The sequence below is a fragment of the Sylvia atricapilla genome, chromosome 3, assembly GCF_009819655.1.
Source record: "Sylvia atricapilla isolate bSylAtr1 chromosome 3, bSylAtr1.pri, whole genome shotgun sequence".
Taxonomy (NCBI): domain Eukaryota; kingdom Metazoa; phylum Chordata; class Aves; order Passeriformes; family Sylviidae; genus Sylvia; species Sylvia atricapilla.
Genome location: NC_089142.1, coordinates 430,935 through 455,289, shown reverse-complemented (window position 1 = coordinate 455,289; position 24,355 = coordinate 430,935). Strand labels below are relative to the sequence as shown.

Here is a 24,355-nt window from a genome sequence, read left to right as displayed (position 1 = left end):
TCCCAGTGCCCAGGGCAGGGCTGGATGGGCTCTGGGGCAGGAATTGTTCCCTGGCAGGGTGGGCAGGGCTGGCACAGGGTGCCCAGAGCAGCTGGGGCTGCCCCTGGATCCCTGGCAGTGCCCAAGGCCAGGCTGGACACTGGGGTTGGAGCACCTGGGGCAGTGGGAGGTGACCCTGGGACAGTGGGAGGTGGCCCTGGGACAGTGGGAGGTGTCCCTGGGACAGTGGGAGGTGACCCTGCCATGGCAGGGGGGACACTGGGTGGGCTCTGAGGTCCCTTCCCACATAGATCTGTGGCTGTCATGACCAAAGGTGTGCAGACCTTTCCTCGTGCCCAAGGACAGAGCCCAGCTGGAGAAGGGACCAACAGGGACAAATGCCACACGCTGCCCTGGGGCAGGAAGGGCCCCTGGAGTGACATGGGCTGGGACAGCTCTGGGGGAAGGACCTGGGGGTCCTGGCAGAGACAGAATGAACGTGTGCCCCCGGTGCCTCCAACACAGCAAAGCCCCAAAGGGCACAGGACCTGGCAGGGTCGGGCAGTGCCTGAGGACAGGGTGGCACAACAGAGATGGGATGGGATAACGGGATGGGATAACGGGATGGGGTCACGGGATGGGAAGTGGACATTAGGATGGGGAGAAGCAGAAGGTCCCCCCAGCCCCGTGTCCCCACTGCAGCACCAGCTCCAGCAGCACAGGCCAAGGCCACATCCGTCACTCCAGGTGTCCAGTGCCACCAGCCCGCCAGGCTGCTCCCCGGGCAGGGAATGGGGACAGCACCACCGTGTCCTGTCGCCACACGTCAGGAGGCGGAGGCCACTGGGATGGGCTGTGCCAGGAGCTCCTCGGGGCCGCCAGGGCAGTCCAGGGGGTGCTGGGCTGGCAGCTGATGGGAGGTACTGGGCTGTGCCGGGTGCTGCTGGACTTCACTGGGCATTCCTGCGTGTACCGGGCTGTCCTGGGCGCTCCTTGTCACCGGGCTGTGCTGGGAGGGGCTCACGGGGATGTCGCGGGTGGCCCCGGGGGGCGGTGGGATGCGCTGGGGGTGTCGGGGGACCCATGGGGACCGCCGGGCGCCACGGGGGAGGGAGCTGGGGGCTGCGGGCGGGGAGGGGACAGCGGGGGACAGGGGCCGGGGGGTCCCGGGGGTGTCCCGAGGGTGTCCCCAGGATGTCCCGAGGGTGTCCCCAGGGTGTCCCCAGGGTGTCCCGGGGGTTCCAGGGGTCACCGGGGTCTCCGCGCGCGCTCCGTCACCACGGCAACAGCGCGGGCAGGTGGCGGGGGGCGGGGCCCCGTGCCCTGGCCCCGCCCCCTCCGCCTGTCAGTCACGTCACGCGCAGCCCACCCTGCTGGGGGCTCGGCCCCGCCCCCGGCCGCCAGGACGGCTCGCCATTGGTCCAGACGCGGCGAGGCCCCGCCCCCGCGGCGCAGGTTCGGGTGAGAGGCGATCGCGGCCGGAGCGGCACCGGGAGCGGCACCGGAGCGGGAGGTACCGGCGGCGCCGGGCGGGGCCGAGGGGGCTGGGCCGGGCTGGATCGGGCTGGGCCGGGCTGGGACGGGCTGGGCTGAACCGGGCTGGGCTGGACCGGACCGAGCTTGGCTCTCCTTTCTCGCATCGGCGGACCTGGCCCGTTATCGCGACGGGTTGGACAATCGCGACAGGTGCGTGTGTTCGACGGGCGCGATTGAATGGAGAGGCGAGGATGGAGGGGAATGCCCCGCCATCCCCGCCCGGGGCGCTTCGCGGGGTATCGCCGGGCAGAAAAGCTGGATGTGGCCGCCGCCCACCTATGGCGACACACCTGTCGCGACAGGGCGATGGTGTCGCGACAGAGGCGAGGGTGTCGCCTCGGTGCGGTGTAATGCCGGGACGGCTGATCCTCCTCGAACGGCCCGGCTCCCTCGCCGGCGCCCTGTCGCGATGGGAAGCGGAGCATCAGGTGCACGGGGCACGGCGGAGCGGGGACCCCGGGGCGGCGGGGGCGCGGGGGGCGAGGGGCGGCGGGGGTCCCGCCGGGCCCGGCTCATTGTTCCGCCGGGTCTCCCGGGCGGCCCCGCCCCGGCTCGGAGCATCCTTTGTGCTGGGCGGCCCCGGGCTTTGTCTGCGGAGCCGCCCCGGGCCGGCGAGACCGGGACCCCCCCGCGCCTCCGGAGCCCGCACGGAGACCCCCCGCGCTCCCCGCACGGGGCTCCGGGGACCCGCGGCACCGCCCCCGCGCCTCGCCCGGGCCCGGCGCAGCCCAGCGCCCGCAGCGGGGCTCGGCCCGCCTCTCCGGTGGGGACCCCCGGCCGGGCCCACCCGTGCGGCAGCACCCCAGTTACGGTGACCGCGGCTCCGGCCTCCCGCCGCAATGACCTGGGGGGTCAGCGCCGGGAGGTGACGGGGACCTGGGGCTTGCAATGGGACCCTCCGCGTCCCCGCAGCCTGCGCCGGGACCCTCCGCAGCGCCCCGCGCCCTCTCGGGCGTGGCCGCGCGGTGCCCGTTTCCGTGCCCGTCTCCGTGCCCGGGCTGGGCCGGGCCGGGCCAAGGTGCCCGCGGGGACAAGGAGCGCCCGCAGCATCCCGGGCTTGGCGGCAGCAGCTCTGACGGAGCATCCTTCGCCCGCCGATCGCGGCCCCGCGGGTCTCCTGGTCCTTGCCGGGGCGGTGGCTCGGTGGCACCGGATCTCCGTGTGGCCGGGGGGCGGTCGGTGGGACCCCGGCAGCGGGACCCCGACACCGGCCGGGCCATGCCCGTAACGGAGCCAGGACAGCGGCAGGGCTGGGGACCGTGGCGGTGTCACCCCCCCGCCGGGGCAGCTCTGGGGCCGAGAGCGATGCCCACCCAGCCGCCGCCTCTGGCCAGCGACGAGCGGTGGTCGCGGGTCGGTGTCGCCGGAGCGGCGGTCACGGAGCCCAGCCGGACAAAGGGGAGTCCCCGGCGGCGGGGTGGCGCAGGCTGGGGACGGTCGGGGTGGGCGCCGGGGTCTCGGCGGCGCAGACAAAAGCGGGGGGCGCCGAGGGGCCCCCGGCCCCGCCGCGCAGCACAATGCGGCAGCCCCGGCACAAAGGCCGGGCCCCGCGGCCGCCCCCGGCCCAACAGGTGCCCCCCGGCGGCCCCCGGGTCCCTTTGTCCTGCGGGGTCACAGCTGTCCCCGCCGCCGCGGCAGCTGGGGGCGCTGGGGGGGGCTGCGGGCCCCCCGAATGGTCTCTCCGCTTTGTGTGCGGGGAGCGGCGCCGAGGCGGCCGAGCCGGGGGGCTGCGGCGCGGGCTGGGCGGGGGTCCCCGGGGTGTCTGCCCGCGGCCCCCCCGGCGCTGACGCGGCGTTTCTGCCCCGCTCGGGAGCCTGTTGTCTGGCAGGAGCCTCTGGCCACCGCCGGCCGGTGCTGGCTGTGCCACCACGCTGCAGCGGCTGGCTGGAAGGCGGGCAAGGGCCCCGGTGCCACCAGGGCTGCTGCCACTGTGGCCCGGGCTGGGGGACAGAGGGACAGAGCCCCTGGGGATGCTCGGTCTGAGCCGAGGGGGGCACTGGTGTGACCACCGGGAGTGAGCTGGGGGTACAATGGGAGCATGGTGTGATCTGGGGACGAGGGGGTGAAATGGGGCCGCTGGTGTGCCAGACCGTGGCATCCAGTGCTGGGCACGGGCCTGGTGGCATGGGGACATCAGGGCTGTGCCACGGGCAGTGCAGGGGGTGGCAGCTCCGTGGGGACGGGGTGGGAAAGGTGCCTGGAAGAGCGGCACGAGGGCAGCGTGGTGGCAGCAGCGTGGGTGGCTCCACGGTGGCCGGGGCCACAGGCAGCACAGGAGCTGCCAGCTCTTCTCTGTGCACGGTGGCCAGCCCACGCTCGTGCCCCCAGCAATGCCCTGTGCCCTCTGCCATGCTCACACCCGTCCTGTCCACCCACAGCAGCCCCCTGTGCCCCAGTCCCCGTGCCGGGGCTCTCACGGTGCCGGGTGCTGCAGCACCGCTGGCAGTCGCGTGCTCCGTGCTCCAGATCCGTCAGCACAGCCCGCTTTCATCTCGGGAGAGACGTGCTGCCTCCCCGAGCCCCGCTCTGCTCTGTGCCACCTCCCCCTGCAGCCCCTCCTGCACCTCCTGCCTGGCCCAGCCCTGCTCTGGGGTGCCACAGGGCCAGTGTGCACTGTGGTGGCACTGTGGGCACCAGCTCGTCCCCTCTGGGCTCACCCCTCCGAGGAACATCTCTGCCCTGTGTCTTGTCCCTGGGGCCAGTCAGGGTGGGCCCTGACCAGTGCAGGGACTCAGAGAGTCCTTGGCAGGGGCTGACCCCCTTGTTCCTGTCGTCCCCCTCATCGCTGACAGTGTAGCTCTGGGCCCAGACATCCCTCATGTGGGGCAGTGAGGGGCAGGTGTGGGCTGTGGGCACCACACCCCTGGGTGCCAGTGCCTGGAGTGCCACAGCGGCCTGGCGTGCTGCACGAGGTCACTGCCACCCCGCCTCGGTCCCCTGGGCCTTCCTCAGCAGTGTCACAGCTGCACGTGCCAGTGACATTCCCGAGGGGGGCCGCCTGCAGGACCCCGGCAGCTGCTCCGTGCCGAGGCGAGGGCACCAGGACAAGGCACCAGCTGGCACTGGGATCAGCCAGTGCAGCCCCAGTGCAGCCCAGGGGCAGGAAAGGCTTCTGTCCCCCCCACCCCAGTGCAGTGCTGGTCCCTGGGAACAGCCACTTGTCCCCACCCTCGCAGCTGCAGTGGCCTGGGAATGCCCAGCTGCCACAAAGCTCGGCCCAGCCTCACGGCTCCTGCCAGCTCGGGTGCCTGAGGAGCCATTTGCTGCCCAGGAGGTGCTGGGATGGGCTCTGGGAATGCCTGGCACAGCTCAGGACAGTCCCCACTGTCGTGGTCTCAGCACCCACAGGGGCCACTCCTTGCCACAAGGTCCCTGCCCCCGGCAGCAGCAGCCTTTGCCCGTGGCTCAGTTCTGGCCCCAGTGTGCCTGTCCAAGGCTCTGGGCACCCCGAGGCTGGTGGGCAGCTGGGGGTGGGCAGCAGGAGCTGTTCCCACAGCCCTGCTTGGTGCCAGCATCGTGTCAGCGCCCCCAGACTGTCCCACACTGCCCCTGTGGGTGCCTGGGGCTTCGTGTGCTCAGGGCTCCCTGGTGGTCCCTGCACTGGGGTCTGTCTGCAGTCAGGACTCTGGTTTGGGGGTTCTGCTGGGGTCCCAGCCCACCTCGTGGCCCCGGGGTGGGCACAGCCGGCACGTGCTGTCCCTGCTCTGGTGGGTCGATGGCGTTTGACCTTCACCAAGTGACTCATTGATCGTGTCTGGGGATGCCCCTCGCTGCCGGGGGCTCGGGCAGGGCTGAGGCACTGCGGGGGTCTCTGGCAGGGCTGTGGGCAGAGGGAGTGATGCCAGCCCTGGTGCTGTCCATGCCAGTCCCGGTCACTCACAGGGACAAAGTGGGCAGCCTGCCCCGGGCGTGGGTGCTGTCACTTTGCGGGGACGCCCAGCAGTGTCCCCATGGCACACGTGGCAGCGGAGGGTGGCAGGGGTGGGCTCTGGCAGCCCTGCTGCGGGTGCTGCTGGGTGACCCCAGCCTGGAGTCACCGGAGCGGGGTTCCTGGCAGGGAGGCAGCCCCCAGCTCTGGGCCAGGGCCCCTCCTCTCCACGGATTTCCCGGGATAATCCATGGACACGGCCCCTGGAGGATGCGCAGCCGCGGGGCCGAGCCCTGCCCACACCGGGGCGCCTCCGGCGGGGTGGGCAGCGCGGGGACCCCCACCCCGGGGGGCTCCCGGTGCTCACCCCGGGGCCGCCTCTGCCCCGCAGCACCATGATGGCCAACGCGGCCACCATGAGGATCCTCATCAAGGGGGGGAAGGTGGTGAACGACGACTGCACCCTCGAGGCCGACGTCTACATCGAGAACGGCATCATCCAGCAAGTGGGGCGCGAGCTGATGATCCCGGGCGGTGCCAAGGTCATCGATGCCACCGGCAAGCTCGTCATCCCGGGCGGCATCGACACCAGCACCCACTTCCACCAGACCTTCATGAACGCCACCTGCGTCGATGACTTCTACCACGGCACCAAGGTATCCTGGCCCCGTCAGGGCTCTGCTCCCCGCTCTGGGGGCTCCCCGGGGGCACGGATTGCTGCAGGCACCTCTCAGCCCCCCGTGGGCATCCCAGCAGCATCAGCTCCGCGGGAGCATCGTGCCGTGGCACCGCCTGTCCCCGTGTCCCCATCCATCACGTCTCCTCGCTGTGACAACCCTCCTCCCACGGCGGGGCCGTGGCACCCTGTGCCAGCTCGGGGACCCTCTGCCCTCCCCGTGCCCGTGGCACTGTGTACTGAGTGTTGCTGCCTGCGAGTGTCAAGGGGCCAGCACAGGATTGTCCCTGCGGTTGTCCCGTTGTCCCCAGCGCCCACACAGAGCAGCCATTGTGCCAGGCCAGCGCTGGCCGTGCCTGTCCCCAGAGCGCCCGGTGTCCCCGGGCAGGGGCTCGGCGGTGAGCTGGAGGAAAGGGGCCGGGGCAGCGCCCACGGGCGCCACATGCCAGGCCTGCTCCCTGTCACTGTCACCCGCCTCGTGGCACCACGCCGGCACCTCCCGAGAGGGCCGATGGGCAAAGGAGCTTTGGGGATTAGCGGGGCCGGGTGAGCCGGGGACACCGGCAGTGCCACCGCGCCTGCACTGCCGCCCACGCTGCCGCGGCGGGGGGGTCCCCGCGGGGCGCTGTGCCAGGGGGGCTCCCTCAGCACCCCAAAGCCAGTGGCTGGGGCTGGGGGGGCAGTGGGTGCCCCGGTGGTGGCAGGAAGGGGCTCTCCAGGTGTGTCACACACCCAGATGTGCTGCTGCAGGTGGGCAGCCATCGGTAGGGCCGGGGAGATGCGCGGGTCCCCTCCTGCACCCAGGACCCCCAAATGTGCGTGGGCAATGCCCAAAGGAGGCCGCCCCACCCGGGAGCTCACCTGGCTCACGGCGGGGCAGGAGCGGTGCCAGCAGCGGGGGGATGAGCCCTGAGCCCCCCACACCGCGGTCCCTGTGCCCCGCAGGCAGCGCTGGTGGGCGGCACGACCATGATCATCGGCCACGTCCTGCCCGACAAGGAGACGTCGCTGCTGGACGCCTACGAGAAGTGCCGCAGCCTGGCCGACCCCAAGGTGTGCTGCGACTACGCCCTGCACATGGGCATCACCTGGTGGGGGCCCAAGGTGAGTGTGCCGCGGCTCCGGGAGCAGCTGCCGGGGTTAATTCCCCGCCCCGCTGATCCCATTAGCCGCTTGGGGGGTGGGCTGAGCCCCCAGGATGCCTTTTGAGCTGCCCTGAGCCGGGCTCAGCGGGGCAGGGGCTCAGGGGTGCCGCGGGGTCCCTGTGGAGCTCAGCCCCTCACTGGGGCAGGGAAGGTGCCGCTGCTGCACCTGGAGGGGAGCAGGGTGCCCGGGGCTGGTGGTCCCAGCCTCGGGGGACCCCAACCCGCAGCAGGACCCCCGTGGGGGTGGCAGGCAGGACTGGTGACCAGACCCCATCCCACGGCACACTCAGCCCCTGCAATCCCCTCAAAGCTGCTGGAGCGGGATCAGACCTGGCTCCCGGCTGCGCTGCAGGGACACCCCAGCCCTGAGCCCCCTTCCAGCAGCGCAGGGGCAGAAGGATGGAGTGGGCACCCCCTGGGGGAAGGAAAATCCCCTCTGCTCCCCCCCAGCATCTGTCACACCCCACATCACCCACAAATCCACCTCCCCTGTCCCCGAGGGGTGGCCGCGGCCCCTCGTGGGGTGAGGCCCCACTCTGAGCCCTGGTCCCGGTGCAGGTGAAGGCCGAGATGGAGACGCTGGTGCGGGAGAAGGGGGTGAACTCCTTCCAGATGTTCATGACCTACAAGGACCTGTACATGCTGCGGGACAGCGAGCTCTACCAGGTCCTGCGCGCCTGCCGCGACATCGGCGCCATCGCCCGCGTGCACGCCGAGAACGGCGAGCTGGTGGCCGAGGTGAGGGCACGGCGTGGGGCTGCCACGGGCACCCAGCTGGGGCGGCAGAACCTTCACCCTGACCCCCCAATTCCCCAGGGAGCCAAGGAAGCTCTGGATCTGGGCATCACGGGGCCGGAGGGCATCGAGATCAGCCGGCCTGAAGAGGTAGGTGATGGCAGGTGTCACCATGTCGCAGCAGCAGTGGCACGGGGTGTGGCTGGGATGGCCCAGGACATCCATACAGCTGCCAGCACCCATCCTTGTGTCACCTCCGCGGCCGTTGGTGCCACCGCTGTGTGTCACGTGTGTCACCACCGGCTCTCTCCGCAGCTGGAAGCCGAGGCCACACACCGTGTCATCACCATCGCCAACCGGGTGAGTGGCCCTGAGCATCCCCTGGCTGGGGCTGGGTGTCCCGTCCCACGGGGGTCCCTGTGCCTCAGAAGGGGTGCAGGAACCCCCAGGGAGCTGGGCTGCCATGGGGACAGCACCACTGACCCCCTGTCCGCAGACCCACTGCCCTGTGTACCTGGTGAACGTCTCCAGCATGTCCGCAGGGGATGTCATCGCCGCCGCCAAGATGCAAGGTAGGGGACACGGGTGGGGACACACCGTGGGCGAGGGGCACCTGTGTGCATACAGACAGACCCACTGGCACAGGACACGTGTGGGCACAGGGGAGGTGTTGGGCTTGGAGGGATGTGGACACGGATTGTGGAGCTGTGGACATGCAGAGACACACGGGCAGGAACAGACACAGCGGCACAGGAACTCGTGTGTGCTTGTGAGGCTGTGCCCTAGCACAGGTGAGCACACCTGGGCCCCAGCTCTGCTCACACACAAGTGAGCACACACAGCACACACACAGGTCACATATGGGTGACACATGGCACACACAGCACACACATGAGCACACACAGGGCACACACAGGTCACATATGGGTGACACATGGCACACACAGCACACACATGAGCACACACAGGGCACACACAGGTCATACACACAGGACACACAGCACACATGAGACACACACATGGGATGTACACACAGGTCACAGACACGGGTCACACACGGGACACACACAGGTCACACACACATGGCACACAGAGGACACACAGGTCACACACAGCACACATGAGACACACACAGGACACACACAGGTCGTACACGAGACACACAGGACACACAGGTCATAAACAGCACACATATGAGAACACACAGAGAACACATAGAGGACACACAGGTCACACACAGCACATGGGACACACACACAGGACACACACAGGTCACACACAGCACACATGGGACACACACACAGATCACACACAGGTCACACACGTGTCACACACAGCACGCACATGAGAACACACAGGTCACACACGTGGGTCACACACGCGGCTCACACACAGCACACACGTGAGCACACACCGGACAGAGGGCTGACACCCCGATGGGAACACGGGCATGCTGACACAGGGCACACACGTGTGCCCCTCGCACACCCACCTGTTGCACACCTGTGTGCCTCCCCCTGGCAGGGAAGGTGGTGTACGCAGAGACGACCACGGCGCACGCCACGCTCACCGGGCTGCACTACTACCACCAGGACTGGTTCCACGCCGCCGCCTACGTCACCGTGCCGCCGCTGCGCCTCGACACCAACACCTCTGCCTACCTCATGAGCCTGCTCGCCAAGTGAGGCCTGCCCCGGGCACCTCTCCCTGCCCCGGGCACCTCTCCCTGCCCCGGGCACCTCTCCCTGCCCCAGGCACCTCTGCCTGCTCAGAGCACCTCTCCCTGCCCCGGGCACCTCTCCCTGCCCAGAGCACCTCTCCCTGCCCCGGGCACCTCTCCCTGCCCAGAGCACCTCTCCCTGCCCCGGGCACCTTTCCCTGCCCAGAGCACCTCTCCCTGCCCCGGGCACCTTTCCCTGCCCAGAGCACCTCTCCCTGCCCAGAGCACCTCTCCCTGCCCAGAGCACCTCTCCCTGCCCCGGGCACCTTTCCCTGCCCAGAGCACCTCTGCCTGCCCCGGGCACCTCTCCCTGCCCAGAGCACCTCTCCCTGCCCAGAGCACCTCTCCCTGCCCAGAGCACCTCTCCCTGCCCCGGGCACCTCTCCCTGCCCCGGGCACCTCTCCCTGCCCAGAGCACCTCTCCCTGCCCCGGGCACCTCTGCCTGCCCCGGGCACCTCTCCCTGCCAGCTGCCCTCACTGGTGCCATCTGGGCATCCTGCTGTCCCATCCTGCTGTCCCATCCTGCTGTCCCATCCTGCTGTCCCCATGCTGTGTCACTGCCCCAAGCACTCTGCTCCCCTGGTGCTGTGGCCTCGAGGCACCTCCTCCTTTGGGCACCCCGTGTGGTGGGCACTGGGCTGTCTGTGCCTCACTGCCTGGACACTGTGCCCCCGGGGATACACTCTGTGGGTGCTGCACTTCCCAAGTACTCACTGAGCACCTGGGCTGAGGGTGCTCCACTCACCCACTCCCTGCATGGGTGCTCCTTTCCCTGGGCACTCTGTTCTCCAGGCACCTCATGGTGTGGGTGCCCCATTCCCTGGGCACTCTGTTCTCCAGGCACCCCATGGTGTGGGTGCTCCATTCCCTGGGCACTCTGTTCTCCAGGCACCCCATGGTGTGGGTGCCCCATTCCCTGGGCACTCTGTTCTCCAGGCACCCCATGGTGTGGGTGCCCCATTCCCTGGGCACTGAGCTCCCCAGGTGCCCCATTTCCTGGGTGCCTCAGTCCCTGCACATTTTGCTCCCTGGTGCCAAGAACTCCAGCCATCCCATGGTGTGGGTGCCCCATCCCCTGGGCACTGAGCTCTCCGGGCACCCCGTGGTGTGGGTGCCCCATTCCCAAAGTTCTGGGCTCCCTGGGCACCCCAAGCAGCCCTGGCAGTGCCATCCTGTGTGTCCCCCACAGTGACACATTGAACATCGTGGCCTCGGACCACCGGCCCTTCAGCACCAAGCAGAAGGCCATGGGCAAGGAGGACTTCACCAAGATCCCGCACGGTGTCAGCGGGGTGCAGGACCGCATGAACATCATCTGGGAGCGCGGCGTGGTATGGCACTGCTGGCCTCGGCACGGGGCTGGGGGCTCACAGGAGCCTCCTTGGGGTGGGACATCCCATGGGGTGTTCAGCCCTGGCATGAGGGTGGTGGGCAAGGAGCTCCCCACAGCACCCCTGGGTCCTGGCTGGGATCCTGACCCCGCAGCACGCCTGGGATTTTGGGGGGCTCGGGGGGGGGGGCAGGCAGGGACAGAGCCCAGCACATCTTACCCCCGCTCCGGCGGCAGGTGGGCGGTAAGATGGACGAGAACCGCTTTGTGGCCGTGACCAGCTCCAACGCCGCCAAGCTCCACAACCTGTACCCCCGCAAGGGCCGGATCATCCCCGGCGCCGACGCTGACGTCGTGGTCTGGGACCCCGAGGCCACCAAGTAGGTGACAGCCCGTGATAGGGGGGGCTGGGGACAGGCTCCCTGTGCCCCCCAGCAGCCGCTGACCGCCCCGTGGCCCTGTGCCCAGGACCATCTCGGCCAGCACCCAGGTGCAGGGCGGGGACATCAACCTGTACGAGAACATGCGGTGCCACGGGGTGCCGCTGGTCACCATCAGCCGCGGGCGCGTGGTCTACGAGAACGGCGTCTTCATGTGCGCCGAGGGCACGGGCAAGTTCTGCCCGCTGCGCTCCTTCCCCGACATCGCCTACAAGAAGCTGGTGCAGCGGGAGAAGGTACGGGGCCGTGCCGGGGCGGTGCCACCGTGTGGGACAGGGCGGCGCCGTGCTGGCTGCTGCAGGGGACAAAGGGGCGGTGGCTGTGCCAGGGGAGGTGGCTGTGCCAGGCCAGTGCCACGCCACGCTGCAGGATGTGACAGGAGCACGGAGCAGGGGACCCCTGAGGGTCAGTGTGTGACACAGGACCCTCCTCTGGGTCCTCTCCAGCACGCCGGCAGTGCAAGAGGACAGTTGTCCCTACACGTGTGTTGCCCATGGCCATTTCCAGGAGTGTGCTCCTCATGTCCCCCATGTCCCCCCTGCGGGCTCTGCTCTTTGCTGCCTCTCCCAGGGCAGCCCCACAGCTCACAGCGGCCCCCGGTGCTCCGGGACAGGGACACGTGTGGCCGGGGCTGCCCAGCGGTGACACCGGGAGCTCTGGCGGTCCCTGTCACTGGGGACCCCCTGTGTGTGGCTGCAGGGGACAGGCTGGGGGACAGCGTGGCGCTGATGCTGCAAGGGGAGGGGGCTACCAGGGGCTCTGGCACTGTCACAGGACGGCAGCACTGGGGCGCTTGTCGGGAGCTCTGTGTGGCTGGGGGTGGGCACAGGGCATCGCATGGGTTTGGCTTTGCTCGGCTTTGCTTGGCTTTGCTCGGCTTTGCTTGGCTCGGCTCGGCTTCACCTGCGGGACGGGGCGAGGGGCTGCTCTGCCAGGGCCCCCCCCTGCCCCAGCCCTTGCTCCTGCCCTGGCTTTGCTTCCCAGCGGGAGCCCCCAGAGCCCGCCCAGCATCTCTCCGAGCGCCCCCTGGTCAGCCGCAGCCCCTCCCCAGTGGCAGCCCCCTCCCCAGCCCCAGCATGGCCCTGTCCCTTCCCTGTCCCTCCCCTGTCCCCGCCCGGCCGATCCGCACCCCGCTGGAGCGCCCCGGCATCCCGCACCCCGCCCCGCGGCTGCTGATGCTCTCTCCGCTCTCTCTCTCGCTCCCGGCAGAGTTTGAAGCTGCGGGGTGTGGATCGCACCCCGTACCTGGGGGACGTGGCCGTGGTTGTGCATGCCGGGAAAAAAGAGACGGGGACGCCCCTGGCCGATACGCCCACCCGGCCGGCCACACGACACGGGGGCATGAGGGACCTCCACGAGTCCAGCTTCAGCCTGTCCGGTAAGAGCGGGGCCGCAGTGGCGCTCCGGCCCCCGGGGCTCGCCGGCAGCCCCGCTTCTGGTGGCCGCTGGCACCAGCCGGGCACTCGGCCCCCGCCGGGGTGTCCCCGTTACCGCCGCCACCTCCCAAGGTGCCACCGCAGGGTGTCCTGGCATCCCTCCGCTAGGGCTGTCCTGTCGCCCCCGTGTCCAGGCTGTCCCCATCACCCCCGCAGGGCGCTCCCGGTGCCGTCCCGAGGCGCCCCGGTGACCCCCAATCCCGCCCCCCGAGGCGCAGCCCCCCTCCTCCCCCCGGGGCAGGGGGCCGTGGCAGAGCGGGGAGCTGCCCCAGGGCTCGGATGTGCAGCCCCCAGCCCTCGGCCCGTCCTCCGGGCACCGTCCGTCGTGTGGCTGCGCTGGCTGGGCTCTGGGGCGGGCTGCGCCGGTGAGGGGGGCGCTGGGGGGCTGTGTGCGGAAGGATGGAGTGCTGCAGCGGGGCAACCCCTCCGCTCTCCGGGCCGCGGCTCTCGGTGATGCTCCGTGCCGGGCAGAACCTGCTCGGTGCTCTGCTGCCACCGGCGCCGCTCTCTTCTGTCCCCGGGAGGCGGGCGTGGGGCACGGGGGTCCCCAACTGTGTCACTGCTGGCACAAGGCCGCGGCTGCAAGGGGCGCTGGTCAGTGCTGGTCAGTGGTCAGTGGTCAGCACTGGTCAGTGCTGGTCAGTGGTCGGCGCTGGTCAGTGGTCGGCGCTGGTCAGTGGTCGGCGCTGGTCAGCGCTGGTCAGTGGTCAGTGCTGGTCAGTGGTCGGCGCTGGTCAGTCCTGGTTAGGGCTGGTCAGCACTGGTCAGCACTGGTCAGGACTGGTCAGGGCTGGTCAGAGCTGGTCAGTGGTCGGCGCTGGTCAGCGCTGGTCAGTGGTCAGTGCTGGTCAGTGGTCGGCGCTGGTCAGTCCTGGTTAGGGCTGGTCAGAGCTGGTCAGTGGTCAGCGCTGGTCAGTGGTCAGCACTGGTCAGGGCTGGTCAGTGCTGGTGAGTGGTCAGTGGTCAGCACTGGTCAGGGCTGGTCAGTGGTGAGTGGTCAGCACTGGTCAGTGGTCAGCACTGGTCAGGGCTGGTCAGAGCTGGTCAGTGCTGGTCGGTGGTCAGCACTGGTCAGGGCTGGTCAGTGCTGGTCGGTGGTCAGTGGTCAGCACTGGTCAGAGCTGGTCAGTGCTGGTCAGTGGTCAGCGCTGGTCAGTGCTGGTCAGTGGTCAGAGCTGGTCAGCACTGGTCAGTGGACAGTGCTGGTCAATGGTCAGTGGTCAGCGCTGGTCAGTGGTCAGCGCTGGTCAGTGGTCAGCACTGGTCAGGGCTGGTCAGTGCTGGTGAGTGGTCAGTGGTCAGCACTGGTCAGGGCTGGTCAGTGGTGAGTGGTCAGCACTGGTCAGTGGTCAGAGCTGGTCAGAGCTGGTCAGTGGTCAGTGGTCAGCGCTGGTCAGTGGTCAGCACTGGTCAGGGCTGGTCAGTGCTGGTGAGTGGTCAGTGGTCAGCACTGGTCAGCACTGGTCAGGGCTGGTCAGTGGTCAGCACTGGTCAGCACTGGTCAGGGCTGGTCAGTGGTCAGTGGTCAGCACTGGTCAGTGCTCCCCACGTGCAGCACAGCCGCGGTGGGAGGGGGGACACGGAGCTCCCACAGCCCCCGCAGTGCTGGGGGGTGACAGAGGCCCCCGTCCCAGCGGTGCCAGCAGTGCCGGGGTGCCAGGGGGTGACGGAGCTGTGCCCCCCCTGACGCCTGCCCGCCGTCCGTGTGTCCGGCAGGTTCTCAGATCGATGACCACGTTCCAAAACGAGCCTCGGCCCGGATTCTCGCTCCCCCCGGGGGCCGGTCGAGCGGCATCTGGTAGAGCCGGGGACCTGTCCCCCAAGTGAGGAGCAGGCGCCGCCCCCAGCGCCCCCGGACCCCGGCTCCGGCGGGCTCCCCTGGCCGCGGGGGCCCCGCCCGGTGCCCGTGCCCGTGCCCGGTGCCCGTGCTGCCGGCGGGGCCGTGCCGGCGGTGGGGCCGTGCGCGGGGGCCGGGGGCCGCGGAGGGCCGGGGGCAGTGGGTGCCCCCCCCGGCCCTTTTCTGTTTGCACGTTGGATTTGGATCAGTGAATTTTTGACTTGTTTGTGCATCACGTGGAAATACTCTGAAGTGGTTTGTGTCACTAGCGTAGGGGAGACGCAGGGACCCCCCTCCCCCCCCAATTCCTGCCCCATCCCTGAACCCCAGCCCCAACCCACACCACCGTCCTGATCCCCATCCCCGCCCACCTCCATCTCCCCACTCCTGACCCACATCCCTGCTGCTGTCCTGCCCTCCCTGAACCCCCTCACCATCCCTGGCCCCCATCCCCAGGGCTGTTCTCCCCATCTCCGTCAGCACTCCCCCATTTCCATCCCTGCGCCTGGACCCCCATCTCCACCCGACCCCAGCCCCCCATTCCCATCGCTGGTCTCCATCCCTGACCCCTGTCACTGACCCCCATCTGCACCCCCATTTCTGCCCCGCTCTCTCCCTGCAGCCCCATCCCAATCCCTGCACCTCCCCATCCCCACACACCCCCCTCCTCCCCACCCTGAGCCCCCCAGCCCCGCAGTGAGTGGTGTCACACGTGTGTCACCCCCGTGTCACACAGTGTGTCACACCTGCAGGGGCCCGGCCGGGTGTTCGCACACACGTGTCCGCAGGTGAAGCCCTGGGCAGGTGTCAGCACACCTGCACACGTGTGTCCCGGTGTCGCACCTCTCTGCCCCCTGTGCCGGGTCACTGCTCACCTGCCGGGTCCCCAGCACTGTCCCCAGGGGGGTCCGTGTGTCCCCGAGGAGCCCCTCTCCCCCTGGTGCTATTGGGGGGTGTCCTAACCCCTCACCCCTTCCTCGCCCCCCGTGTCCCTTGTGCCCTCCCCCTGTAGGTCCCTGTAGGTGTTTGGGGGCCGGTGGGCACCTGGCGGGGGTCCCGTGTCCCCCCGGGTGGTCCCGCGCGGCCGATTTAGGAACATGCCGTCCGTTGTTTGCTCATTAAAGACCGTTCACAGCGCCTGGCCTGCGCCTCTTTGGGGTCTGGGGGTCCCGGGGCGTCTGGGGTGGGCGTTCGGGGTCAGGGTCAGGGTTGGGGACCCCACGGTCACAGCACGTGGGGCCAGCAGGTGCCAGGAGGGAGCTGGGAGCAGAAAGAGCCCTGACATGGGGACACAGAGGGGACATGGGGGGACACAGGGACAGCAGGAGATACATGGGGACACAGGGGAACACACGGGGACATGGGGACACGTGTGGGTGCGTGGGAACACGAGTGGGGACATGGTAGGACAAGGGGGGACACAGAGCTGGCCCTGTCACCACGTGGACACTTCTGCTCAGACGCACAAGCACAAGTGGGTGCAGGGGGATGCGGGGCCATGGGGGGTCGTGGGGGTCCTGAACAGGCTCTGGGGTCCCTTAGGGGTGTCACAAGGGCTCTGGGTGTCCCTGGGGGGTCCCACATGTCCCGGGATGATTTGGGGCTCGGGGGCTCTGACAGGGAGCTCACAGTGGCACCCGAGGGTCCCGAGGGAATCTCGGGAGGGTCCCTGGGAACACCCTGCAGTGACCCCAGGAGTGCTTGGGGACCCTGGGGAGTCCCGAGGGAAGCCTTGAAAATCCCGGAGGGGTCCCGGAGAGTTCCAGAGGGATGCCGGGGAGGCTTGGGGCTTCTGAGAGCGGTCCTGAGGACTCTGGGCGGGGGGCCCGGGGAGAGTCTTGAAGAGTGACAGAACAGTCCCCAGGACGGTCGCTGAGTGGTCTGGGAGATAGCGCCAGGGGTGTTTAGGGGTGTCCCCGAGGGGTCTGGGGGTGTTTAGGGGTGTCCCCGAGGGGTCTGGGGGTGTTAAGGGACTGTCCCCGAGGGTCTGGGGGTGTTTTAGGGGGTGTTTTAGGGGGTGTCCCCGAGGGGTCTGGGGGTGTTTTAGGGGGTGTCCCCGAGGGTCTGGGGGTGTTTAGGGGGTGTTTAGGGGTGTCCCCGAGGGGTCTGGGGGTGTCTTAGGGGGTGTCCCCGAGGGGTCTGGGCGAGTGCAGAAGCCGCTATCAGCCACCAGAGGGCGCTAGTCGGGCCGTTGCCATGGCGACAGAGGGGCTCGGCCATGTCTGTTGTCATGGCGGGAGGGGGCGTGGCCAGGAGCGTTGCCATGGCAGCAAAGAGGGGCGTGGCCAGCCCGATGCCGTGGTTAAAGGGGCGTGGCCAATCCATTTCAGTCCCCCGGAGGGGCGTGGTCACGCCCGTTGCCGTGGCAGCGGGGGCGGGGCGGAGCTGTTGGCACCGCCCGCGGGGGGGGCGGCGCAGGCGCGTTCGGTCCGTGCGGTTCCGGCCCGGTCCCGGTCCCGGTCCCGGAGCAGCGGAGCGGGGGCAGCGGAGCGGCGGCGGCCGCGGCCGAGCGGTGAGTGCGGCGGGACCTCCTGGGGGGCAAGGAAGGGAGCGGGCGGCGCTGCCGACATCACCCGCATCCCCGCACCGGCCGCCGCCGCCCGGCGGGACCGGCCGGGGGCCCCGGGGCCTGCGGGGACGGAGTGGCGGGGCCGGGCCCGCAACGGGCTGGAGAAGTGAGGCCGAAGGGCGGGGGGCCTCCGGAGATGGAGCGTGCGGAGGTGAGAGGGGGCCCGGTTCGTCCGGTAACGCGGGGGATGGAGCGGTTGAAGCCGGGCCGCGAACGGGTCTGGGCTGAGCGGCGAGGCCGAGCGGTCCCGCGGGGCCGGTGGCGGCGGGGCCCGGCCTGACTCAGCGGCGGCCGCTCCCACGGGACCGCGGGCATGGCACGGAACGGCCCCAGCGCGGCACGGCACCGGAACGGCGCGCCGGGAGCTTTAGTCTCGGCTACGGCCCCGCGCAGCACCGGCTCGGCCATGCCCGCCGGTACCGGCCATCGTCGGGGCCCGGGCACCACCCGGGGACCTCCGGTCTCGGGGGATCCTGCGGGACCCGGGCCGCCGCCGCTCGGGCGCTGCCGGTGCCGCCGGTGCCGTCCCGCGGGTGCCGCTGTGGGTGATGCTCCCGGGATGCCGCCGGAGCGGTCCGGAGCGGCAGGTGGCTGTCACCGTGACACACCGAGCGTGACGCGCTCTCGGTCCTCGGACTCATGGCGGCACGGCGGCGGCGGTGTCACCGGTGCAGTGACGGTGTCACCGGTACAGTGACGGTGTCACCGGTGCAGTGACGGTGTCACCGGTACAGTGACGGTGTCGCCGAGCCTGCGTGCCGGGATGGGGCCGGGGCCCTTCCCTGCGCTCCCCCGCCGTTCCCCGGAGATCCAGTCCCGTCTCCTGGCGGGGATCTTCCCGAGCGGGTCCCCCCGCCGCGGTCGGGCTCGCAGGGCCGGCCCCTGTGACACCCCGCGGGGTGACCGGGCTCCTGGGGGTGTCGTGAGCGCTCACGGTGTGTCCCGTCACGGGCGTGGGGACACTCCGGGGACAGCCCTGCGCCTTGTCCCGGCCCGGGCTGCGAGCGTGTCCCTCACCCACGCCGGCTCTCCCGGCTCGGCTCATCCCGCGGCATTAATATTTCAGGAGCAGGGGGGAGGGCTCCGCTCTGCACATGCTCCCGCCGCTGTACCGACTTATTTAGGTTAGCGGGAGCCGAGCGGGGCGGGGGGATTTGTGCGCTCGGGCACTCGCTCCGCGCCCCGAGCATCGCCGCCGGGAGCCGCCAGCTCCCGGTGCGTGAAGGGCCGCTTCGCCTCGCCGCGGCCCGGGACGGGCACCGCCGCCGGGAAGCAGGGAAGGGTGCCGGGGCCGGAGCGGGTACGGAGCTGGGGATGGAGCCGGGGCGAAGCTGGGCGCTGCCCGCCCCCGGCAAACCCACCTGCGCCCGCCGCGGCACGGGCTGTGGCTCGGGGCTGCTCTGCTCGGGGCGGGGGGAAGCGGCTCTGGGGGGCACCCGGGGGGGGACGTGGGCGAGTGGCCCTCGCTGTTGGCACCCGGGCCACCGTGCCCGCTGCCAGATCCGCGGCAGCCCCGCGGCGGCTCCGCGCGGCGCTCGGCCCCCGCCGGGCCGTCTGCCACCCCCCTCGCGTGTTTGTCACTTGAGAAGCCACCGGGACGGGCTCCCAAAATAGAACCCGCCAGTCGCAGCAGCCCAGTTCGCCACCGGCACCGCGGTGCTGCTGGGCCGGCGGCGACGGCGCTGCTCGGCTCCCGGTGCCCGCCGTCGGTGCCGCCCTCGGCCGCCTCACGGCCTCACTCTGCTCCCGTTTGTTTGGGCACAGCGGCCGGGGGGGGCTGCGGCGTGGGACCGGGCCCGGACGACCTCTGCGTGCGCCCCGGCAGCGCCGCGGGACGGGCACGGACACACGCCCGGGGGCTTCGGTCGCCGTCGGGCCGTGATTAGCGGCTCCTGCCCGGACAATTAAAATGCAGCGGTAAGCGTCCCCCGCCTGGCCGGGCGCCCGGCGACAACCCCTCTCCTCGCGGCCTGCCGGGAATCTGGGCCGAATTCTTATTTTCGTTAGTGTGTTTTTGGCAAGAGCCGGCGGCAAACCGGCTGGGCCGGAGGCTCCCGGCCCTGGGCGCGTCCATCGCCCGGCGTCGGGGCGGCAGCGGGTCGGAGGGTGCCGCAGGCCCTGGCTGCCCTGTCATTACACCGGGGCGTGCTCGGCTCCGTGCCGGGGGCTTTGAAGGCGTTCGGAGGGTGGGGACGGGCTGGGTGGCACCGCGCGCCCCGGGCGGCGTCCCCGCTCCGCGATCGGGACACGCCGGTGCCTGGCGGGGTCAGGGCTCTCCCGCTGGGTCAAGGCGTTCCCGGCGGGATCAGGGTTCTCTCCGCGTGTCGGGGCTCTCCGTGTGGATCAGGGCGCTCCCCGCGTGGCAGGGTTCGCCCCCGAGCTCTCACGTGTGCCGGCGTGTGCGGGAGTCGAGGTCCGGCTGGCGCGGTGACACCCCGGCTCATCCCGGCGGGGAATCGGGGGGTCCCCGCCCCGTGCCCCACCAGCAGGGTGCCGCAGAGCCCTGGGCGGCGCTGCCGGTCCCCAGGGCATCCCCCCGCTCCACCGGGGCACGGCGCGGCTCCCGGTGGGCTCCCGTTTCGCTCCGCCGGCAGCTGCCCCGGGATTCGGGGAAGGGCCGGCGACGGCGGGGGGCTGTCAGCTGCTCCCGGCCGGGGCGGGCGGGCGGCCCGTGCCCCGCGGTCCCGCCGCAGCCCCGTGGCCCAGCGCGGCCGTGCCCGGCAGCCGCGGCACCGCAGTGCGCGTGGCTCTGGCTCAGCGCCGCGCATGACTCAGCTCCGCTGCCGGAGCCAGGGCCGGGGGGAGGATGGGGAGAGCCCCGCCGGGGACCCCTGGCCGCACCCCAGGGCCGCCAGGCCGCCGAACGGCCGCGGGACGGCCTTTGGCTCTGGCCGGTGCCGGGAGAGGGTCGGTGCGCACCTCGCCGTGCCGGGGGCGGCGGCGGCGCGGGGGCTCGGTTCCAGCTGCTGCGGTGGTGGCTAAAAATACCGAACCCCCCCCCGCGGCTGCGTGCGGTAACACGGCGGGGTGGGACGGGGGTCCCGGGGGTCCCGGCCGCGGCACGGACCGGCTCGGCTCGGCCGCCGGTGGCGTTCGAGCGGCCGCAGCCGTGCGACATCGCCGGTGCTGAGTCACAGTGGTGCTGTACCCGAGAGCGGGGGGGCTGCGCCCACCGGGACCTTTTGCCCCCCAAAGGGGCCCTAGGGGGTGACAGCAGCCCCGAGGGGCAGCGCCCCACAGCCCCAGCGCCCCGCCCCAGGGCGCAGATGTGCGCTGGTAGCGCCCCCCCTCATTCCCCCGGGCCGCGGGACGGGAGGGGGGATCGGGGAGCTGAACCCCCCCCAGCCCCCGGCTGGCAGCTGGCCCGGGCCCGCAGCCCCCCTCGCCGAGGAGGGAAGCGGATTATCGCCGCCGCTGCCGCCGCTGCCGGGCGGGGGGGCCGCGGCCTCACCGGGACCCCCACTCCCGGGAAGGGGCAGCGGGGCCGCTCGTCGATCTCTGCGCTAAAGCGTTTTGTGCAGAGCAGCGAGGTTGGGGCCAGTGCCCCCCACTCCCTGGTGAGGACCCCTGTGCTCTGCCCTGCTGGGACTGCAGCCAGGGGGTCCTGGAGCCCCCAGCCATCTGGGCACAGGCCGCCTCCTGGCAGATGTTGCCCCTCTAAGCCCTGCTCTAATGGACCCCTATCCCGATCCCGGCCCCGGCAGATTAGGCAGCACCGGGGGCCGGAGAGGGGGGCCCTAAGCTGCTTATGGGCACCAGCCCCCAGGAGCCCCATGGGCAGCAGCCCCACGGTTCAGAGGCAGTGCCTGCATCCCCTCAGCCGTGCCTGCATCCCCTCAGCCGTGCCTGCATCCCCTTGGCAGTGCCTGCATCCCCTCAGCCGTGCCTGCATCCCCTCGGCAGTGTCTGCATCCCCTCAGCCGTGCCTGCATCCCCTCAGCCGTGCCTGCATCCCCTTGGCAGTGCCTGCATCCTGGGTTCCTTCCCCATGAGCCACATCCTGCACTTTATCCTCGTCTCGCTCCCAGCAATACCCCAAACCTGGCTCCCCTGGGTGCCCCTGATCAGGGCAGGGCTCCACCTGGCTGGGTGGGCCACACTGGGGCTTCTGGGGGCCCTCAGGCCTCCCTGCCATCCCTTGGGGTGCAGCTGGGGTGAGGGTCCCACGGGCTGCACCGTGGCAGCCTGACCCTGCTGTCCCTTGCTGTTGGAGCACAGTTGGGATGGGCACCCTGGGTCCCAGTGCCCCCGGTGTTGGTCTGGGTGGGATGGATGCCTCGGATCCCAATGCCCCTGCAGGGTTGGGGTGCCCTGGGTGCTGGTGTGACCCCTGTCTCTTGGCAGCTGGGGCATGGCCGTCAATGTGTACTCGACGTCGGTGACCAGTGAGAACCTGAGCCGCCATGACATGCTGGCCTGGGTCAACGACTCCCTGCAGCTCAACTACACCAAGATCGAGCAGCTCTGCTCAGGTGGGCTTGTGGGGCGGGGTAGGGGACAGGGGGGGTGTTGTCAGGGTGCCCCCAGCCCCCTTGACCGTGGCGTGGGCCGTAGGGGCTGCCTATTGCCAGTTCATGGACATGCTGTTCCCCGGCTGCGTGCACCTGCGGAAGGTGAAGTTCCAGGCCAAGCTGGAGCACGAGTACATCCACAACTTCAAGGTGCTGCAGGCTGCCTTCAAGAAGATGGGAGTGGACAAAGTAGGTGCATGGGGACAGCAGGGGCTGCCCTGTGGGAGGCTGCTCTGCCGGGGTCCCTGCTGTTCTGTGCCAGTGTCCCTGCTGTCCCTGCTGTTCTGTGCCAGTGTCCTGCTGTGCTGGGGCCACGCTGGGAGCCCTGCCCTGCCAGTCCCTCCGTGTCCCCACAGATCATCGCAGTGGAGCGGCTGGTGAAGGGCAAGTTCCAGGACAATTTTGAGTTCATCCAGTGGTTCAAGAAATTCTTTGACGCCAACTACGACGGGAAGGAGTACAACCCCCTGCTGGCGCGGCAGGGCCAGGACGTCGCGCCCCCCCCCTAACCCAGGTGATCACATCTACAACAAACCCAAGAAACCCATTGGCACTGCAGGTAATGTCCGGGGCCCCCCAGCGAGCGCTGCCCCCCGCCCTCTGCACCCCGTGGCGCGCTGGCCGAGGCCAGGCGTCCCCCTGCCCCCTGCCTGCCTGTGCCCCGCTCTGCTGCCTGCCTGCCTGCGACCGGGGGGACTGGGCGGGTCTGCAGGGACCCCGAGACAGCGGAGGAGCAGGGATCTTGGCTGCCTCCATCCGCCTGCTCAGCCTGGCCTGGCGGTGGTTTGTCACCCCAGGCTGCCATCCCCATGGGCATTGGGGGCTCCCTGTGCTGGTCCAGAGGGGGCTGTCAAGGTCTGGGACCTCCTCAGATCCCATGCCGAACCCCAAAGAAGCCACAGGCAGCCTCGGAGGGCTGGGGGCAAGATTTACCCGGGGAAACTGAGGCAGGGGTGGGGCTGAAGTGGGGAGAGCCTGGAGCCGCGGCTCTGCACAGTATCTGCCTGCCCTTGCTGCCCACTGCTGCCCCCCACACGATGTCGGGGGGTCCCTGCTGGCCGCCCCCCCAGCCAGCATTAACCCGTTGGTCCCCGTGTGCTGTCAAGTCCCCCAGAGGACCTCCCCCACGGGCCCCAAGAACACCCCGAACCCAGCCCGCCTCGGCAACGTGCCCAGCGGCATCCTACGGAAAAACTCGCCTGCCGCCCGCAACGGCGGCACCGAGGCTGACGCGCAGATCCTGGAGCTCAACCAGCAGGTAGGGGCTCCCTGCCGGGGCACTGGGGGGCACCGCGGGGCTGGGGGAGACTGGGATCGGGTAGGGAGTCCCTGCCAGGGGGCTGGGGTGCGCTGTGGGATCAGGGGGACTGAAGGTTTTGGCCGTTTCCCACAGCTGATGGACCTGAAGCTGACAGTGGACGGGCTGGAGAAGGAGCGGGATTTCTACTTCAGCAAACTGCGGGACATTGAGCTCATCTGCCAGGAGCACGAGAACGAGAACAGCCCCATCATCACCGGCATCGTCAGCGTCCTCTATGCCACGGAGGTGAGTGGGGGCCCCTCGGCACGGCCCGGGAACCCATGTCGCTGTATCCTGCTTCCTGGACTTCCCTGGGAGGGGAGGGATCCCTTCCCACCGCGGGGTTTGGGATGGGGCCGGGCTTTGCCAAAGCCCTCATGCCATGCCAGGTGGAGGTCGGTGTGCCCACCTGTGCCCTCCCCGTTTCCCCCCAGGAGGGCTTCGCCCCACCAGAGGACGACGAGCTGGAGGAGCAGCCGCCAGAGGACCAGGACGAGTACTAGCCCCGGCCCGCGCCCGCGCCCCCCGCGCCGCCCCCCACCATAGACATTCGAGGTCCGAGCCCGCGCCTCGCCCTGCACTGTCACACGCCATCGTGCTCTCGGCAGCTCCAGGGGGAACCCTCCATCTCCATAACCGGCCGACATCCCTCGGGCGAGGAGCGCGGCTGCGCCGGGGGCCGGGGCTGGGCACGGGCTCCGGCCCCTCGCCGAGGCCTGCCCGTGCCACCCCCTCCCCGTATTTATTTCTGTCGTCCCCCTGGTGTGAGCGAGCGCCGCACGCGCCCTGGCGTCCTGCCTGCCCGCGGTGAGAGTGAGAAGGAACCCCGAGTCCTCGGGGGCTGGCCCGGGGTGCCGTGTGCTGCCCACCTCGCCGGGACCCTCCAGGACCCCCCTGGCAGAGAGAGAGCCGGCCTGTGGCAGCCTGTTGGAGCGGGAGGCCGCACGACAGAGGGGAGAGGTGTTGGGTCAGGTTCCCGGGAAGCTGAAAAGGAAACCCCGGCCCGGTCGGGCCGTGGCAGCGGGGTCCTGCAGCCACGGGGGTCCTGGGGAGGAAGCGTGTCGTCACCAGGGCATGGAATGGCAGGGGGCCCTCTCCTCTCGCCCGTGGCCCCACAGAGCCGGGGCTGGGCTGGGTCACCGCAGGGGCTCGCAGCGCCCGCCCGCCCCGGCTGCCGTGTCCCTGTCGCATTGCTTGTCTGGTCCATCACTCCGGTCGCAACGCTGCATCTGTGTTCGGTTTTATTTAAATAAACTCGTGTGGTAACACTGC

The 24,355-nt window shown here is 70.3% G+C and overlaps 2 protein-coding genes across 4 annotated transcripts; both read left to right on the top strand.

Annotated features, from left to right (window-relative positions):
* Positions 1-1,448: 1,448 nt before the first annotated feature.
* LOC136358638 (dihydropyrimidinase-related protein 5) lies at positions 1,449-14,999 on the top strand. 3 transcript variants are annotated; one of them, XM_066314547.1, is made up of 13 exons: positions 1,449-1,492; positions 5,775-6,039; positions 7,005-7,163; positions 7,763-7,942; positions 8,021-8,089; positions 8,255-8,299; positions 8,436-8,511; positions 9,464-9,620; positions 10,850-10,991; positions 11,228-11,370; positions 11,459-11,666; positions 12,640-12,808; positions 14,583-14,999. In XM_066314547.1, exons 2-13 carry the CDS (start codon positions 5,779-5,781, stop codon positions 14,666-14,668), a joined length of 1,695 nt encoding a protein of 564 aa, XP_066170644.1. In that variant the 5' UTR covers positions 1,449-1,492; positions 5,775-5,778; the 3' UTR covers positions 14,669-14,999. The 3 variants fall into 3 exon arrangements, with proteins under 3 accessions (XP_066170644.1, XP_066170645.1, XP_066170646.1); XM_066314548.1 differs by lacking the exon at positions 1,449-1,492 and adding an exon at positions 1,594-1,665; XM_066314549.1 differs by lacking the exons at positions 1,449-1,492; positions 12,640-12,808 and having other exon boundaries at positions 5,743-6,039.
* Positions 15,000-17,133: 2,134 nt separating this feature from the next.
* Positions 17,134-24,354, top strand: LOC136358637 (microtubule-associated protein RP/EB family member 3-like). Its single transcript, XM_066314546.1, is given in 8 exon segments — positions 17,134-17,215; positions 21,617-21,744; positions 21,827-21,972; positions 22,140-22,280; positions 22,282-22,342; positions 22,890-23,041; positions 23,177-23,329; positions 23,518-24,354. Coding segments are annotated over 7 exon segments (843 nt in total). The 5' UTR covers positions 17,134-17,215; positions 21,617-21,623; the 3' UTR covers positions 23,587-24,354.
* Position 24,355: the final 1 nt, after the last annotated feature.